At 39.7% G+C, this 20,729-nt stretch overlaps 1 protein-coding gene across 3 annotated transcripts in view; it reads right to left on the minus strand.

Moving 5' to 3' along the window:
* Rsu1 (Ras suppressor protein 1) overlaps positions 1–20,729 on the minus strand; it is a 191,224-nt gene that overhangs the window by 138,736 nt on the left and 31,759 nt on the right. For all 3 annotated transcript variants that reach the window (XM_026408133.2, XM_026408134.2, XM_026408135.2), the window contains exons 4-7: positions 13,522–13,642; positions 7,886–8,004; positions 6,160–6,242; positions 5,774–5,888 (exon numbers count right to left, since the gene is read on the minus strand). In XM_026408133.2, coding sequence (XP_026263918.1) covers positions 5,774–5,888; positions 6,160–6,242; positions 7,886–8,004; positions 13,522–13,642 — 438 coding nt within the window. The remainder of the gene's footprint in view (positions 1–5,773; positions 5,889–6,159; positions 6,243–7,885; positions 8,005–13,521; positions 13,643–20,729) is intronic.

The following is a 20,729-nucleotide window of genomic DNA, read 5'->3' on the forward strand; positions in this document are numbered from 1 at the left end:
CAAAATCAGAGCTGAAATTAATGAAATTGAAACAAAAGAAACAATTGAAAAAATTGACAAAACTAAAAGCTGGTTCTTTGAAAAAATAAATAAAATTGACAGACCCTTAGCCATGCTAACGAAGAGAAGAAGAGAGTGAACCCAGATTACTAGCATACGGGATGAAAAAGGCAATATCACAACAGACACTTCAGAAATACAGAAGATAATCAGAGACTATTTTGAAGCCTTATACTCCAATAAAATAGAAGATAGTGAAGGCATAGATAAATTCCTTAAGTCTTACGATCTGCCCAGATTGAACCAGGAGGATATAGACAACCTAAACAGACCAATAACAATAGAAGAAATAGAAGAAACCATCAAAAGACTACCAACTAAGAAAAGCCCAGGACCGGATGGGTATACAGCAGAGTTTTACAAAACCTTTAAAGAGGAACTAACACCAATACTTTTCAAGCTATTTCAGGAAATAGAAAAAGAGGGAGAACTTCCAAATTCATTCTCCGAGGCCAACATCACCCTGATTCCGAAACCAGACAAAGACACTTCAAAGAAAGAAAACTACAGACCAATATCTCTAATGAACCTTGACGCAAAAATTCTCAATAAAATTCTGGCGAACCGGATTCAAATACATATCAAAAAAATTATACACCATGATCAAGTAGGATTCATCCATGGGATGCAAGGCTGGTTCAATATACGGAAATCAATAAATGTTATCCACCACATCAATAGACTAAAAAATAAGAACCATATGATAGTCTCGATAGACGCAGAAAAAGCATTCGACAAAGTACAGCATCCCTTTATGTTCAAAACTCTAGAAAAATTAGGGATAACAGGATCATACCTCAACATTGTAAAAGCAATATATGATAAGCCACAGGCCAGCATCATTCTGAATGGAGAAAAATTGAAGGCATTCCCTCTAAGATCTGGTACAAGACAGGGATGCCCTCTCTCACCACTTCTGTTCAACATAGTCCTCGAAACACTGGCAAGAGCAATTAGACAGACGAAAGAAATTAAAGGGATAAAAATTGGAAAAGAAGACCTTAAATTATCACTATTTGCAGATGATATGATTCTATACCTAGCAGACCCAAAAGGGTCTACAGAGAAGCTATTAGAGCTAATAAATGAATTCAGCAAACTGGCAGGATATAAAATCAACACGCATAAATCAAAGGCATTCCTGTATATCAGCGACAAATCCTCTGAAACGGAAATGAGGACAACTACTCCATTCACAATATCCCCCCAAAAAATAAAATACTTGGGAATCAACCTAACAAAAGAGGTGAAAGATTTATACAATGAAAATTACAAAACCCTAAAGAAAGACATAGAAGAAGACCTTAGAAGATGGAAAAATATACCCTGCTCATGGATAGGCAGATCCAACATCATCAAAATGGCGATATTACCAAAAGTTCTCTATAAGTTCAATGCAATGCCAATCAAAATCCCAGCTGCATTTCTTGTAGAAATAGATAAAAGAATCATGAAATTCATATGGAATAATAAAAGACCCAGAATAGCAAAAACAATACTAAGCAGGAAGTGTGAATCAGGCGGTATAGCGATACCAGACTTCAAACTATACTACAGAGCAATAGTAACGAAAACAGCATGGTACTGGTACCAAAACAGGCGGGTGGACCAATGGTATAGAATAGAGGACACAGTAACCAATCCACAAAACTACAACTATCTTATATTTGATAAAGGGGCTAAAAGCATGCAATGGAGGAAGGATAGCATCTTCAACAAATGGTGCTGGGAAAACTGGAAATCCATTTGCATCAAAATGAATCTGAATCCCTATCTCTCGCCTTGCACAAAAGTTAACTCAAAATGGATCAAGGAGCTTGATATTAAATCAGAGACACGGCATCTGATAGAAGAAAAAGTTGGTTATGATCTACATACTGTGGGAGCAGGCTCCAAATTCCTCAATAGGACACCCATAGCGCAAGAGTTAACAACTAGAATCAACAAATGGGACTTACTCAAACTAAAAAGTTTTTTCTCAGCAAAAGAAACAATAAGAGAGATAAACAGGGAGCCTACATCCTGGGAACAAATCTTTACTCCACACACTTCAGATAGAGCCCTAATAACCAGAATATATAAAGAACTCAAAAAATTAGACAATAAGACAACAAGTAACCCAATCAATAAATGGGCAAAGGACCTGAACAGACACTTCTCAGAAGAGGACATACAATCAATCAATAAGTACATGAAAAAATGCTCACCATCGCTAGCAGTCAGAGAAATGCAAATCAAAACTACCCTAAGATACCATCTCACTCCAGTAAGATTGGCAGCCATTAGGAAGTCAAACAACAATAAGTGCTGGAGAGGATGTGGGGAAAAGGGCACTCTTGTTCATTGCTGGTGGGACTGCAAATTGGTGCAGCCAATTTGGAAAGCAGTATGGAGATTTCTTGGAAAGCTGGGAATGGAACCACCATTTGACCCAGCTATTCCCCTTCTCGGTCTATTCCCTAAAGACCTAATAAGAGCATGCTACATGGACACTGCTACATCGATGTTCATAGCAGCACAATTCACGATAGCAAGATTGTGGAATCAGCCTAGATGCCCTTCAATAGATGAATGGATTAAAAAAATGTGGCATTTATACACAATGGAGTATTACTCTGCATTTAAAAATGACAAAATCATAGAATTTGGAGAGAAATGGATGGCATTAGAGCAGATTATGCTAAGTGAAGCTAGTCAATCTTTAAAAAACAAATACCAAATGACTCCTCTGATATAAGGGGAGGAAACAAGGACAGGGTAGGGACGAAGAGCTTGAGACGAAGATTTTCATTAACAGGGTTGAGAGGTGGGAGGGAAAGGAAACGAGAAGGGGAATCGCATGGAAATGGAAGGCGATCCTCAGGGTTATACAAAATGACATATAAGAGGAAAGGAGGGGTAAGACAAGATAATTCAAATGGAAGAAGTGATTTACAGTAGAAGGGGTAGAGAGAGAAAGGGGAGGGGAGGGGAGGGGAGGGGGGATAGTAGAGAATAATATAGACAGCAGAATACATCAGACACTAGAAAGGCAATATGTCAATCAATGGAAGGGTAACTGATGTGATGCAGCAATCTGTATACGGGATAAAATTGGGAGTTCATAACTCATTTGAATCAAACTGTGAAATATGATGTATGAGGAACTATGTAATGTTTTGAACGACCAACAATAAAAAAATAAATAAAAAAAAATAAAAAAAAAAAAAAAGAAAAATGAACTAAAAGAGCAACAAAATACACATTTAAATTTCCATTTCTACCAAGGACATGAACCAAGGAGACATGTGACGAGTATCCGTGACCTTTATCATCTACATATGAAGCTCAGATTCAGTAGGTTGGGGAGGAAACAGTATTTGTAGTCTGCAATAACTTCCAAAACATGGTTAATGCTAACATCAACGGTTAACAATCACTGCACAAAATCTCTGTTCTGACAAGAAGTTTTTTGCCTTCATTTTTTGTTTCTTTCTTTTTTTGCCAAAAAGCTTTTCTGGATCCTGTACTTTGTTCCTCCCAAGGCAGGACTTGACGACGTGTAACTCAATAAAGAGAAAATGCTAAGTTACTCGTCAGCCCTTAAAATCATAAAAGAAATCTTTCTGGTCTAACCCCAGTAATGGAATGGAAGGAGATGGTCAAAGTAGAGGTCAAATTTTGTGATCATTCCATGAAATCATGCACTTCCCAACAGAACTCTGTGCTGCCAGGAGTGTGTTCTATGTGCATGTTCCTACAGTGTCACCACCAGCCACTGAGCATTTGAAATGTGGCCAAAGGCTTCTGTACTGGACAGCACAGGTTCAGGCAGAGGTCACATTTTGCCTGCTCACAGTCTTCCTAACACCTCGCTATCTAAGGACCCAAGGTTCTATGTTTTTTGTTTTTTCCATTTTTTAATTATTTTTTATTTATATATGACAGTGGAATGCATTACAATTCTTATTACATATATAGCACAATTTTTCATATCTCTGGTTGTATACAAAGTATATTCACACCAATTTGTGTCTTCATACATGTACTTTGGATAATACTGTTCATCACATTTAATAATGTCCATCATCATTTCCAACCCCTGTCCCCTCCCTTCCCCTCCAACCCTTCTGCCCTATCTAGAGTTCTTATATTCCTCCCATGCTCCCGCTCCCTACCCTACTATGAATCAGCCTCCTTATATCAGAGAAAACATTTGGCATTTGGGATTTTGGGACTGGATAACTTTACTTAGCATTATCTTCTCTAACTCCATCCATTTACCTGCAAATGCCATAATCTTCTCTAACTAACTCCATCCATTTACCTGCAAATGCTATGATTTTATTCTCTTTTATTGCTGAGTAATATTCCATTGTGTATATATGCCACATTGTTTTTATACATTCATTTATTGAAGGGCAACGAGGTTGGTTCCAGAGTTTAGCTATTGTGAATTATGCTACAATAAACATTGATGTGATTTTTTCAGTACTGTAAATTGAACCCAGGGGCTCTTAAACTCTAAGCCACATCCCCAATTCTATTTTTACATTTTATTTAGAGACAGGGTCTCACTGAGTTGCTTAGAGCCATTAGCTAAGTTGTTTAAGGCTAGCTTTGAACTCGAGATTTTCCTGCCTCAGCTTCCCAAGCCGCTGGGATTGAAGGCGTGTGCCACTGTGCCTGGCTCCAAGGTTCTTGTTCCATTAACCAATTCAGTAAATTTTCCTTGAGTGTATCCCTCCAACCTGGCACATGGTAGGAACTGGGGGTATAGCAGAGAACAGGTAAGAAAATGTCCCTGTCCTCCTGGTACTTACATCTCAGTGTATAATAGCTGCCCTCTTTAAAACCACCACACCAATATAAAGAACTGTTTTCTCAGAGAAGTATGAGTTAAATGCAGTTTTTTATGGCATTTGAGTGCAGAAAAGCAAATGATCAAAATTTGAGAAAATATGATTCAAAAAGACTGAAGAAAAGAAAAGATAGAAAGAGCCAGGAGAAGAAAGGTGTGGTGAATGCACCCTTTGCAGGGGTGCTAAATCTGTGGTTAGGGGGAACGGGGACAGCACAACCTCAGTAACCTAACTGCTGGTTGGGAGGTCTGCATGTGAGAGCCAACATCCACCCTGGGCCATTAGGAAGACCAGGAGTGGAACTGAGACTCAGCATCCAGGAATAGGACCAAAGAATTCTTACAGACCCTATTTAATAATTCTCACTGGAGATGGAACCAGGAGAGAACCAAATTCATGACTAGAAAAGGCATTTTCCATGGAATAGAACTAATACTTTAAGTGGTAAGTTTTTAGGGGCAAGAAAAAAAAATAGAGTATTAAAGAAAAGTAAGAGTGATACTTTGGTAAGTCATTAATAACCCAATCAGAACCTAGAAGGCATACCCAGCTAGTAAATGAAGCACTATAAATAAGAACATTACTACACCCCAGCTCTTCCCACGACACCACACAGGTTGCTGCTGAGCTGGGTCAGCATCCGTCAGCAGTTTCTGAGATGCTGGACACTCCAGTTGTAGAACACAGCAGCCGAGCAGGTCAAACCCTCAATGGCTGACTCTGGTCAATGACAAATGGGCCTGAGATGATGAGAATCAGGTGCCTGGGAGTAGGGTTTGCCAAGGGGAGGAGAGCAGTCATTTGGAATTGCTGCATTTGGATAATTATTATTAATGTAACCCAAGACCCAGACCATCCGTCAGCAGTCTTACCTAGTTCTGGGGGCAGAACAGTCAAGCGGTTCCCCTGAATGTGGAGCTCCTTAAGCTGCGTTAGCTCCCCGATTTCCTTAGGCAGGGAGATCAGGTCGTTATCCCTAAGGCTGAGCTAAATACAAGAAAACAAGGAGTTGTCAAAACAATTTCTCACAACGAGGTACTCGACTGAAACTCTTGTCCTCTTCCATGCCCTCTCTCTTTCTCAGGCTCAATCCTTTCAATTTATTTACAAGTGTCTGTGGCTAAACAAGAAACAGTAGCAGGAGTCGTGGCTCATTCCTGCAAAACAAACCTTACTCCTGCTCAAATTGACTTGATTTTACTCCTACAAGGGCTGCAGAAGTGAATTGATTTTCTAAGAATTTAGATAAATTACTTACTATCTGCAACTTTGTGAGCTTCCCAATATCTGGCGGCAGGATTTCAAAATCGTTGTCACTTAGATAGAGTGCACGCAGGGTGGCTGCAAATTAAACAGCAATATATAAACAGGGTGGCATGGAACCCAACCATTTGAGGTCTGATCAATACAAGGGAGTCAGCTTTGATTAATAACCCTGGCTTGGTGAAAAGCCTGTGACATACCTAGGGCTTACTATAATAACAAGCAGGTCAAACTCAGATTTACTGGCTGATTGTGTAGCTGGTGTGTCCAGGAAAACATCTATATCCAAGAGGATTGACACAATTAACAACTGTGGGTACCACAGGCAGTTTTTGGCACAGAGTTCCAATGCATTTTCAGGAAAGACAGCTATTTTTCTCTATTACTTCTGATTCAAGTTTATCACTCCATTTGCATCCAAAATGAGACAAAGAGAACCACTGTGTCACTTACATGAATACCTAGAGCAAAAGGGCTCTTTTATGTAAACTGTGTCACAATAGAGCTTTCTTATGTAAACAGAGAGATGCTCAAAATAAATAAGGAAATGAAGGCTTTTGGTGATGAGAGTCATAACTGGGGCTCATGTCTTCCACTATCAGACTAACTGCTGATCCTTGCTCCTATAGCCTTAATGACAAAAATATGAAGACAAAAGGGCTGAAATGATGTCATGGAGCAAGAGTGAAGCCCAACCTCGGGAGAATTATCAGGAGTCACTTCGTTCACAATTACAAAGTGATGCTTTGACCCCAAGCACTGAAGTCTGAAATTCTAAAGCATCTGTTGTCCTCAATAAAAAAGGGGAGTTATAATTAGATGTATGTTTTTAAAAAAATGTATTTACAGGTATTCTCTTTTAAAATTTGGCAGAACTATATGTTAATATATTTAACACAGACAATATATACTTGGCCCAAGAAAGAAAATATTTTCAAATTGGTTTCACGTGTTTGGGAAAGTCTGGGAAAAGCAATGTACACAATATAAAACTGAAAATCTAGAAGCTAGCTCAGAAAATTCAGATTTTCTGCAAGCCTGAGATGTTGCTATTTGGAGAAGTGGTATATTCATTTAAAGGAGGCAATCTTTTCCTAAATATTTCATGAGTTCCTAGAAAATTAAGTTTTTCCTAACTTTAAGGAGTACTGCAACAAGAAGTTTGTTTGCATATAAAAAGATAAAGTATATTCATCTATTACCAACAATTGCTTCATGTTTGTGCACTGGAAAAAACTGACAACATCAGTAAAGTATTTTTTTATAAGGCTTAAAACCAGAATCCTGGCTAGAAAATTTAAAATTCTGTTAACAGTTTATTAATGGTATTTTCATAAATAATTGTCTGAAATATCTTTAAGCAAATATCCTACAAAGAATTAATAGCAACATGGGAGTCCTTTTTTTTTCTGGCATATTCTTTAAAAAGAAAGTCAAATTTCTTGGCTAAATGTGAGACTTGATCTCATTTAGGTACAAAAATCTCTCTCAGAAAGTTAATATGACATTACTAAGTCCACTTCTGCCCAGAGGTGTCAGATAACTATATATCAAATATAAATACTGCTGAGCTATGAAGGAATATTCAAAAGGAGTCTGTAAAGAAAAAAATATATATGTCTCATAATTTCTCTTAAGAGTTTGGGCCCTGGCAAATAAATTTCACTCTTAGAACGCAAAGTACCATGTTAAGGAGATTTATAGAATTAAAAGTTTCTTACTAAGGTAAAAGAAATTTCCAGGAAGAGAATTTTCACTCAAGTTGTTGTAAGTCAGGTCCAGGACCTCAAGAGCTGGAAGAGAGCCAAATCCTCGAGGCAGAGTGTTGAGCCTGTTCATCCTGTCATTGGGGGGAGAAAAACCTGTCATCACATGCAAAAGATGTTTATGCGCAATACTGTATATTCACATTAAACCTGGTTGGACAGGCTGAGGGTCCACAAGGGATGCCAAGATTCATGGGCATTTTATGTTACTTTTTAAATTTGTATTATTAATTTGCTTTAACTGACAAGTAAGAATTGCACATACGAATGCTGAGCAGCACGGGGCAATGGGTACAAAGTCAAACAGCTGAATCAAGCTATTGCACATGTGTATTACCTCCTAGATATAGTATGTGCACGTATGAGTATGAAAACACACTCATACCAACACACACACTACTCTCTCAGCAACTTTCAAATAAGACATTAGTCACCATGATGCACAATATTCACTCCTTGTCTGACTGAAGGTTTATGTGATTTGACTAACATCTCCCCACTCCCCATTCCACTGGGGATTAAACCCAGGGGTGCTGCCACTAAGCTACATCCCTAATCCCCTTTACTTTGGGAAAGGGTCCAGCTAAATTGCTGAGGCTGGTCTTGAATTTGTGACCTCTGTCCCAGTGTCTGGAGTAGCTGAGATTACTGGCATGTATCAATGCACCTGAGAATTTGGGTTTCTACATCCTACACATAAGTGAGATCATACAATATATTTATCTCACATTGTATGATAATTTTTGTCACTCACGTGGTATAATAATTTTTATCAGAGAATCTATATTTTTGTGATACATTTGAAAATTTCTTGTACTCGTGTTCTCCAATGGTCAATTTCAATTACGGTTGTATGTAGAAACAAACTATCACAAAATATCTGTCACCTAGAGAAAAACTTCTCTATGAATGTATCAATAATACTTCACAATTTTGGACTTTTAATTTTATTTATTCCTGTGTGTGTGTGTGTGTGTGTGTGTGTGTCTGGTTTTTGGTTTGGTTTGGTTTGGTACCAGGGACTGAACCCAAGGATGCTTTACTACTAAGCTACACCCTCAGCTCTTTTTACTTTTTATATTGAGATATGGCCTTGCTAAGTTGCTGAAGTTGGCCTTGAACCTACAATTCTCCTGCCTTAGCATCCTGGGTCGTTGAGATTATAGGCATGTGCGACTACACCTGACTACTTCATTTATTCTTTTTAATGGGAGGAGGATATCAATTTTCTGATGTACAATTACTACAATTCAAAACCATCTGCAATTAGAGTGTTTTCTGCCAGGGACTGGGAGAGGAGGAAAGGAATTATTTAATGGGTATAGAGTTTCAGGCCTGCAAACTTCTGGAGATTATTTGCACAACAATGTGAAAATATTTATCACTCACTGGAACATACACTGCTAAATGATTAAGATGGTAAATTTTAGGACACATACAGAATACGTATGTATTTTTTAAATACTGCCCCCCAGAGCAAACTTAAAAGCCAATTAAAAAGCTTTAATACAAGTTGACAATTACTAAAATGTGGAGGGACGTGATAATAAAGGTCATTCTAGTCACCAATCCTTCTCCTAACAGATCCAGCGCTGTCCAGCTCCACCAATCAGGCCTCACAAGAAGGACAGTTGAAGGGGAAAGCAGAAGAAAGTGGATTCTGTCTCTCAGGCAGGAAAGTTCCAGGTGAAATTCACATGAGACAAATGACCTCAATGACTATTTACTATCACGATAATGAATAATATTTACTCATGATATCTTCTATGAATTCATAATTTGTGAAGCACATTTATGTCCAGTATTTCACTTGATTCATTAACTACTAAGTGTACACGAGATGAGCTCTAGCAATCAACCAGGTCCAAAGTTATTCCAGAACAGCTGGTCTTGTGAACATCAGAATAAACAGCAAATTATACAACTTTAAAAGCAAATTCTGATTGAGTGTCCCCTTTAGACCCCAAATACATGTGGCCTAACTGCTCAATTTTATGGTCTCCTGAGGGCCTATTTTAATTCTGGCTGCTTATTCCTCTCTACAACTTGCCTTAACCTTGCCTTGCTGTATGTGTATAATTCTTTACGCCATTTGAGGATAGAATTCCTTTATTGAAATCCATCCCGATTTCTTTCTCAGAGAACTCAAAACTTTTGTGCAAACTTTGACAACCCCACCTATGCAGCTATGCAATTAAATACAGAAAGGTTTATATAATCAATAAAACACCAAGAGCCAAAAAGGCAAACTCCAAAGAGGACAAAGAAAACTAAGACATACACAGTGAAAAACAAAAGTTTACCACTCTGTCCTACGGAACCTCAAATCCAACTGAATAAAACCCAAGCTCATTATCTTCCCAAACTCATCTCCATTTATATTTCTATTTTAGCGGCCCAACACAGATCTGGGTATCCCCCCATCCCCTCCGTTACTGTCTTGCAGTTTTCCTCATGCTTTTCCCATAAAATCCTTCTCCTGCCTCCACCATCACCACCCTAGTTCCCCAGGAATACCAAGCTGGTGTTCTCAATGGCCTCCCGATCTGCATTCCTGCCCCTGCCAATCATCCTCCACATTAATCTTTCATACAAAAATCTGACCTCTTCTCATATCCATTAATCTGCTGCACAAACTTCTCAATGTTCAGCAGGATAAAAATCAAAGCTCCCTTCAATGACTCCCTGTCATTTGACTCCCTGTCATGATTGACGTCTATTTGTTTATAGTTAGGTTCCTATACTGTAACATAAGCTCCATATGGGCTGGTAGGTAGTACTGAGAATAACACCTGATACCCAGCTGGGAGTTCAATAAACTCATTAAATGAGCAGCAGAGCAGGGCATGATATGTACCCTGTAATCCCAGCTACTTGGGATGCTGAGGCAGGATGATCCCAAGTTCAAGCCTGGGCAACTTAGTGAGACCCTGCCTCAAAATAAAAATAAAAAAGTCAGGGGATGTAGCTCCGTGGTCATGTACTTTGGGTTGAATCCCCAGTGCCACCCTCCCCAAACAAAGGAGCAGCAGAGACACATTCATGATTGTCTAGCCTTGCCTCTCACCAACCATCCCTTGCCGCACACTTGACAATCAGCAACACCAATAAACTCGCAATAAGACTTCGCAGACATGTGGTACAGTGCTCTGAGTTTTAAAATATGTCATTTTACCAACCTGAGATGTCTTGCTGCTTCTAGTAATCTGATAAATTCCTTCTCAGGCCTCAAGCCTCAACTCCAATCCCGCCTATGGGAGCCATTCTGAGGACCACAGGAAGGCCAGCCTGCTCCTCTCTCTGCTCCCTCTGTGGCCCTACTTGCCCCAGCACACCTGTGACCCTGCTGAACCATTGCTGCTGACTGCCCACAGGCCCTGCTCTCATGCCTAAGGCCCAAACCATGATTGTCACATTGCATCCCCAAGACTAGCAAAAGCTCCTGACATAGAATAGTAACTTACATGTCAAGAAATATATGAAAAAAGAAAAAAATTATAGTAACAATTATAACTACTATGTCCTGCTCACCAGATACATAATGATGGAGATATACAGAACTGCCTTAATAAATGAACGAATTAACAGTAAGAATGTACATACATGTCCAGTTTTAGCTTTTTACTTACATACAAATTATACATTAGGACTTAATAATCTTCAAAAACAAGATTTAAAAGGTAGGAGCCTCTCTTTTTTGCGTTGCCTGATGAGGTACCATCTCCAGATTTGCAGCAAGAAAAACCACCTCAATTAAAAGTAGGTTGCTACTGTGGAAACCAGTATGGAAGTTCCTCAAAAGACTAAGAGTGGGGCTGGGGATGTGGCTCAAGCAGTAGCGTGCTCGCCTGGGATGCTTAAGCAAAATTAGCCAAACTCAGAAGGGTCAAGGGTAATGTGTTCGCTCTCATATATGGAAGCTACAGAGGAAAAAGAAAAAGATATGTTGAGGCATCTAATGAATATCAAAGGGAGATCAATAGAGGAGGGGAAAGGGATTAGGGGTGGGGAAATGGGAAATTCTGGGGAATGACAGGGGCCAAATTCATACTGTGTGCATATCTAAATATTTAACAACAAATTCCACCTTATGTACAACTATAATGCACCGATAAATTATGGAAAAAACAAAAATATGGGATTGTGGCTATGGCTCAGTGGTACAGTGCTTGCCTCACATACGTGAGGTACTGGGTTAGATTCTCAGCACTACATATAAATAAATGAATAAAATAAAAGTCCATCAACAACTAAGAAAATTTTAAAAATAAACAAATAAAAAATGCAACCCATTCAAAAATAAATAAATAAGGGGATGGGGTTGTGACTCAGTGGTAGAGTGCTCACCTAGCATGTGTGAGACCCCGAGTTCAAACCTCAGCACCACATAAAAATAAATAAAATAAAGGTGTTGTGTCCAACTACAACTAAAAAATAAATATTAAATAAAAATAAATAAAGCAATGTCTCGCTCTCCTTTAAACTCCATTTCCTCTCACACGTTAGGAAAAGAATGCTTTTAGAAAGATGGTGTCTCAGCCAGAGTGAACATCAAAATAACACCGTCTACCTACACCCCCAGAGGAAAGAATGAACTAGTACTCACTTCATGAATGAGACTTTTTTTTCCATAATTGTTTCCTATTTAATTAATAAATACCTGGTCAGTTTCTATTGCCACTCCAAGTAAACCATAAGCTTAACTGGAGCATTTAGTGGATACAATTTAATGAATATATTACTTCGCACAAAAAATAAAGCATCAGTGGGCAGTTTCACCTAATACCTATGTTGATGGAGACAGAATTCAGAAGTTGAAGTTCTGGTTGGCATCTACGGAGAACGCATGGAGCCAAACCAATGAAACTCTCCCCAGCTCAGTCACTGACCTCGGGTTATCAAGAGCAAGTCACTTAAACCCTTGGGAAGGGCTTCTCTTCCTCTCTGTGAAATGAAAGCATTAAAGTCTGTCCTCCCCACCCCACAAATATTGAGGGGTCAAACGCTGGAGGGAGGACGGACTCTAAAAACTGCAAAGCAAGGTAGGAACACAAGGTATTATTATTATTCACTCTTACTTGGTTCCGCCCCATCCACCTCTGCATAAAGGAAGACTAGCCTAAGGACACAGAAGAATTTCAAGAGTTAATGAGGTGGCCTTAGGGAATGGACAAATGTCCAACTTCAAATTGGTAGGAAGATACTTTGTAAGCTATTTCTACTTAGTACAGGTGGGCAGGGGAGCAGCTATATTATGAGTTGTCTGAACAGTTAATGTTAGCCAAATAAGTCCCTTCCTGGTCAACACAACTGAAATAAAATTTTATTGGAAACAAAATACAGTAAAAAAACTCCCTTATTGTGCCAACAATTAGCTTCTCAATTAGCTCTCAAGTAGATCTGCACTAATGCAGGCCATTGAAAGGATATATTAAAACAATAAAACTTTTTTGAAAACCTAAAACATAAAAAGAAATTAGAAATCCACTTCTGTACAATATTATAAATGGCGGCCTCCCCTGCCCACACCCTGGACTCCCCTTCCACTTCCTTCCTCACCTTCCTTTCCTGTCCCATCCTCCAGTACTCACCCAAGGTTCAGGTGTTTGAGTTTCTGAAGACTGCTGATCTGTGTGGGCAGCTCCTCAATCTGGTTATTAAAAAAGTTAAGCACTTCCAAGTTCTTCAGTTCCGCTATGTTTGGTGGCACCGCTAAGAAAACAAAATGTAGAATGAGAATCCAGGAATCTCCCTCCAGGAATGCCAGCAACACATTCCACTTTTCTTTCAAAGGAAGGAGAAATGAAACTCCAACGTGACCCTCCAACTCACACATAGGTCCTATAGATTTTGTGTAGGTTTTCTTAGGTACTAACTCACCACAGAGCAGAAGTGGGTGTGTTTCCTCCCTGTACAATTAGATAAAAAAATTCTTGGCATCATTCAAATCAGATAGACAATGAAGAAGAGAGCAGGGAACAAGAAAGGACAAAAACGAATTTCTATACCACAGGCAGCCTAAAGTGAATATTACTAAGTATATATACTTGCAATCGTCCTATGTCAAGCAACAACTGTTTTCTTCCTTTCTGTTTTCAAGCATCTCCACCAGAAGAAAGATGGCAAACACCCAAGTCCCTTCCTGAGTGATGATGCATTCAAACCTTTTTAAACAAACCAGTATCTGAAGAGCTGTTGTCTTTAACGTTGCACTAAATCACAATTCCAGCTTCACCCTTAACTGATCAAATATTCAACCTTCTGGCCTCTGGAGTAATATGCTTTGATCAATACACACACACACACACACACACACACACACACGGGTCACATCAGATTAGAAACTGATCAATACAATGTTATTATACAGAAATACAAAAAGCTAACTCAGTAGCATGCTATGAATAGAAGTATGCAGATCAAAGGAAAAATAAACCACCAGGGATCCAAAAGGGTCCCTCATTCCTGATATTCTAGACCTGCAAACAACCAATGTAAAAGCCAAAGGCACCATTACCTCCAAAGTACAGGCAGCCTCAGCATCAATATATGCCACATCCGTGAATTCAACCGACCGTGGATCAAAAATATTTGGGGGAAAAATGCATTTGTACCGAATATACAGAGACTTTTTTTCCTGGTCATTATTCCATAAATAATGCAGTATTATAGCTATTTACATAGTATTTACATTATATTAGATATTATGTCACCTAGAGAGGACTTAAAGTATATGTGTGTAGGTTATAAATAAATAACTGTTATTTTATACAAGGGACTTGACTATCCTTGGATTTTGTTATTCAAAGGGCTTCTGGAGCCAGATCCCCAAGGATACTGACAGCCAACTGTTCAACTCTTAATTGACTGCAGAGAGTCTTTCAATAAATTGTCATTTTCCTATCCATTTGCTATTCAGTCTTTCTACAAACATTTTGTACGTGCCCTGAGCTTGCCCATAGTACCAAGACTACCCAGGTAACTGGAATTATTGACACAAGCCTAAGTCCAGTACAAGGAAGTGGGTCATGTCTCGTATGAACGTGGTTTCCTTCCCACCACAAGTCCCTCCCAGGAAGGCCAACCTGCCTGCTGGCTGATACCTAAACTCAGAACCTAGGGCAGCTATGCTCAGTACCAGTACCAAGGAGGGTGTAAAAATCCAAACACGCATCTAAAATATTTAAGGGGATAGTCATCCCAAGAACACCAGCTGACAGCTCCCAGGAGAACAAGTAAAGAGAACAGGCACACTACACTCTCAACAGTTCTGAGGAGTCATTTTTCAGTGTTAAGAAATACCTAAGGCATCAATGACCTGACTTCTTTTAGTGATGAGACTTGGTAAATGTTTTGGTTCCACGGGGGAAATGGAGACTATGGATCATTCTGGACTAAGACCCACCAGCAGGGGGCAGTAATCCAATGACTGGGCCTTGCAATGATTCCAGAAGTGGCTGGAAATAAACAGACAGATCTTCATGGAATGACCTGGGCAGCTGCGAGTCACCTCCAAAATTACTCTTGGACACCAATACATGAATCTTACCTGTACAATGTGGACAGTACAGGTAAGATTTTAGGTGCTCACTTCATCGTAAATAATTACCAAGAAAATCATCTGGTTTTGCCCACTGGGTCGCTGGGCATCATCTTCCCCTGTTCCCTGCTTGACCATAAGTGAGCTGCACTTACCCAGCTTTCCCCTGGTTCAGCCTCCAGCTACCACTAAGTCTACTCTCACTACACTCATCTGATTAGCTTGAAGAGCAATAAAGAAAGTTAGTGAAACCAGGAGAAAATGATGATCTCAATTTAGCCACAAACCAAGAATAATGTGGCCAGAATTACTGCCGCCTCCCCAAAGTTACTCTGCCGATGCAATTAAATGCTGGTCTAAAGGTATCGCCTTTTTGACAGGATGAGAGATTATTTCACTCTCCTTGCTAAATCAGTCCAATTTAAAACCACAAATTATGCTAAATGTGATTTAGGACTTTGTTTTGTGGACACAAACAATAAGCCCACATTCAATTTACCAAACCTCTCCCAGCCTTTTGGTGTGCATGTGAATTTTTAAAGATTCCATTCAAGCCTAAGAGGGGGTGGGGGGAATCACATGGATAATATTCTTTCTAACCTACAGAATTTTTTTCCTCAGCCATAGTAAAAATCAAAAGAAAGTTAACACTCAGACCTATCTGGGTGGGATTCCATTCATTCTTGCAGCCAATAGAGAGGGCTCATTATGAGCTCAGTGCCATACTCTTTGCATCTAGCATTACAATGCTGTGGGGATAAAGTTAGCTATGTTATTTAAAGAAAGTAACTAACAAAAGAAGGGATATCAAGGTCAAAACTGAAGCAGGCTTAGTGCTTGGCAAACAAGCAAATCCTAACAAAATCATCCCTAAAAAATAAAAAAAAGTGGATACAAATTGTGCAATGACTAATTCATACACTTACACAGCACAAATAATTTTAACTGTTTTGAGAAGGTGGATGCAATGTTTCATCAGTCAAAATCCTCTACTGGAATTTTTCAAGATATTTACATGACACATTCTCAAAAAGCAGCATTTTAAAATATAGCTAGACAATGAGCATCAATGCATTTCTTATTATGCTCCCAAGCCATTCCTTTTCCAGACCAGCTATACCCACACAACCTAGAGACAACATGGAGCTGAGCACACAGAAGGAACAGATGAGCAGTGCATTGTCTGACCCATTGGGTGTGCCCTGGTCTGGTCCTTGGAGGGCTGACACAGGCCCCTTGCAACTCAGCCCTGTACATGCTGTGTGTGTCTTACTCAACACACAACCTCTCTGAGCCCCCATTTCCTCAACGATAAAATGGGAAAGCTGGATTACAGCCATTTCTAAATTGTCTTCCAGCTGTTTTTAAGACTCTATGATTCTAAGAAGAGATATGAATTATGAAAATCTATGATAATGGATTTAAATAATGCAACAATGGACCCCCAATTAGGAAGTTCAGTCATGTAGAACTTTCCTTCCAACAAAGAATTCAGTATCATTTTGTTTCATCAGTGACGATTCCTTTAATTTTTAGGTTTCAGTTGTTAGATGTGGGAGAAAGCTTCTAACCATTCTTAGGTTTTCTCTGGTTTCTAAATGTCAACTCTGCTCCAATCATAGGACCAACAACCTCTGGCGGACTCAGCCCGGAGCTTTTCCTGGTGTTCTGGAAAAGGCAACCAGGTTGTAGCCATATCAGCCTAGTAGCTTGCCCAAAGCCTGGTTTCAAAGTTATTGTCCAGGATTTGTAAGGATTCAGACTAACAAGCCCAGCATGGCCCTTTTTTCCTTCAAATTCTCCGAAGTCAAAGAACCTGAACATTATTCTAGAGTTTCATTTATCTCACAGGCTGGCCCAGACTCAGCAATGTAGCAGGTGCACACACAAACATACACACACCCAAAGTTTCTGGAAGATTCCACAAGAAGTTCAAAGTATGTGAAGGGCTCATTAACAGCTCCTTTAAAACTTCCCTCAGGCAGGAAAGTTCACAATATGCTTTCCTTTCTCCACCTCACTTTGCACACAACAGGGTCAGAGCATCAATGTTTAAGAAAGAAATGGTTGGCTCAGCTCTATTCCTTACAGTTTTACTCCTTCTAGAAGGACATGTGCCCACTCTCAGCAGTTATACTTACTTACCAGGTGACACACACTTGAAGTACATTTTACACCATCAGTATTACTCTTAAGAACAGGCTTCCCAACTAGCTAGCCTCTAGTGAACTGCCCTCCCCAAAAAAGAACCAGAACAATCAAAATAAACTACTGTTACAGCAACAGAAGTTTCACTCTAGGAGGACTTTTTTTTTCCATAAAATGAATAATTCTGCAACTAATAATGTATTTTATAGCATTTTGGGAGTTTACCCATAAAACAGAAATTGGATATGCTCTAGAACTAGACTATCCAGTGGGCACCGACTAGTTATGTAGCCATTTGAACCTAGATTAATCATAATTAGATAAACAGTTCCATCATTGGGTCACACTAGCCGCACTTGAAGAGTCTGTGGCTATTTGCTCCCAGGTTGGACTTTTCCACACTGCAGAATATTCCACTGGCAGTGCTGATTTACAGTAATGGATCTCAAACTATGAGGTACATCAGAATAAACCAGAGGGCTCATGGAAACCCAGACAGGGGCACCATAGAGCTCCTGATTCAGTAGGGCTGGGGTGAGACCTTAGAATCTGCATTTTCCACGTGTTTCCAGTGAAGTTGATGCTGCTGGTCTGGAAACCACATTTTGGTCCAGAGAACTTCTAATTCATTAGCAAGGTCAAGATCATTAATGCAATGCCTATTTCTCTTATCCCACACAGTAACAATGATGAGTGTAATCATCGAGCTTATCTACCTTCAGACTCCTACTGAACCTACAGATTGATTTAAAAAGTGAACAAAACAAGATACACCAAGTGGACAATCCTCTCAACCTGGGTGCTACATTCAAACCATTCTAGCCAATGTGCTGATCCAATGCATATTTTCATGGAGACATCAGTTATCAGGAAGATACACACCCTTCAGGGGAAGAAACGCCCTATATTCCCTAGTTCGGTGAATCAAGCAGCAAATTCATCATGACCAAGTGTAGTCACATGGAGAGATGTTACTTGTTATACTTGTGGCTTCGAAAACATTGAGGCCTAACAGAAGAATGCCAGCAGAGGGTGGGGAAGTGACGGCACTGGCAGACTTGGGTGCAACCGATCAGGGGCTTTTTGAGCAAAAGCATCTTGGCCCCCCGAGGCAAAGAAACAAAACTGTGAAGAGTGACAGGCTCTGGGAACAGCAGGCGCCATGCAAAACATAAGGAAGGGAGATCCACCGGGTGCAGCCCACAGAACGGTCAGGGGGATCATGCATTGGTCTTTAGAGCCATATGGTTAGCACCAACAGCCGGGTCCTCTTCAGCTACAGAAGGGCAGTAATAGACTATGCACCATGTTAACACCCACGCTGCCAGGAAACCAGAAGCTCCTCAGAACACATGTGGGTTTCCATCACCAGCCCAAGCATGAAATCCGGAGGTGACCTCACTCTACCACCTCCACCCAACTTCTGGGTGGTGACAGTTACGCTATGCCCGATTATTTTTTGCAGAAACACCAAAAGCTGTTTTGAGCTCTGGCAATTCCCGGGCTAGAGCTAGTTTAGGGTATGAAAGCCAGAGGACCCGGCTGTATGTTTCTTTGAAAAAAGTGGATTCAAGATCCAGCCTTTGCATCCATTACCAGAAGCCAATAATGGGTTGCAAATTATCACAGGGCCAAGAAAAGGGGGAGCTGGAGCAGGTGCTTTATGGAAGCCAACTGTCCACGGGGAGGGCTGAGGCAGGAGGTGGCACTGTGGTGTACATGCCCAGGGCTGCAGTGGGTGCAACACCCATCTTGTACCCATTTACAAAGATGCAAAAGTGTCACCACCTACACTACACCTCAAGGTAAAAATAAAATGGCAAAATATCTAAGCATCCACCTCAATAACTTAAGCCAACAGGCTCCAATAGTATTATAGTGAAATAGAGCTAACAGACCTAAAAATCTGACATATTTACATTAAAAAAGAGATTTGTTATTTTGTTTTGTTTTTGGTACTAATGGATTGAACCCAGTGAGGCTTTACTACCAAACTACATCCCAAGCCCTTATTATATTTTTATTTTGAGGCAGGGCCTCCAAGTTGCTGAGGGCCTCAGTAAGTGGCCCAGGCTGACCTCAAACTTGAGATCCTCCTGCCTCAGCCTCCTGAGTCCCTGGGATTACAAGTGTGTGTCAGCACACCTGGCAAAAAACACGCTACTTTTGTCTGCTACCATAACAAATGAAAATGTCTGGTGGTATTTTTATATCACTGCATGCTTCTACTACTTTTTTTATTTTTTAAGAAAAGTATAAAGAATGGTAAAGGATACTAAGTTAGCTTAGGTTGTACTACCACAACAAAGTTTTCTAGAAATATTATTAAAAACATGAGATGTAATCTCAGCGGCTCGGGAGGCTGAGACAGGAGGATCCCAAGTTCAAAGCCAGCATCAGCAAGGGCGAGGTGCTAAAAAACTCTGTGAGACCTTGTCTCTAAATAAAATACAAAATAGGTCTGGGGATGTGGCTCAGTGGTTGAGTGTCCTGGTATCCCACCTCCCCTCCCCCCCCAAAAAAAACACATGAGACTACAGGAAAATGAGTGAGATTACTTATTACACAATCAGTATGGGAGAAAACAATCACTAAAAAGAAAACAAAGAAACCAAATGTTTCTTTGCCTCAATATGTGATGAATACAATTGTCGTACAATTATTGTATGACAACTGTCCTCTTTTGGCCTGAACGAGAAAAGGTGAGAAGAAACTAAATTAACAGAAACTGTAATGAAATAGGACTTGGGTCCTTCCTGGTCAAAGAAATAGCACAGCCCTTTTAATCCTTAGCTACATACAGCAAGTGGAAAACATCAGTCTATTCACACCACAGAGGTAATGTCTAGACTAATTATATACACGTCAATTCTTTCAGCAAACTGGGAATCATAGCCCTCAATGCCATTTTAATGATTTCATGTAAAGAAGGATCTTTACTCTTGCATACAAATAATTATGCTCTTCAGAATTTTATATACAAAAAAAAAGGTCATTCATACTTATAGTGATTAATTATCTTTGTTTTCTGGCCAAAACCACAAGGTGGATAATGAACTAATTATATATTACCATAAGAGTTTGAAGTTCAAAAGTATACTAATGATAACT

This window comes from Urocitellus parryii, chromosome 9, assembly GCF_045843805.1.
Source record: "Urocitellus parryii isolate mUroPar1 chromosome 9, mUroPar1.hap1, whole genome shotgun sequence".
Classification (NCBI taxonomy): domain Eukaryota; kingdom Metazoa; phylum Chordata; class Mammalia; order Rodentia; family Sciuridae; genus Urocitellus; species Urocitellus parryii.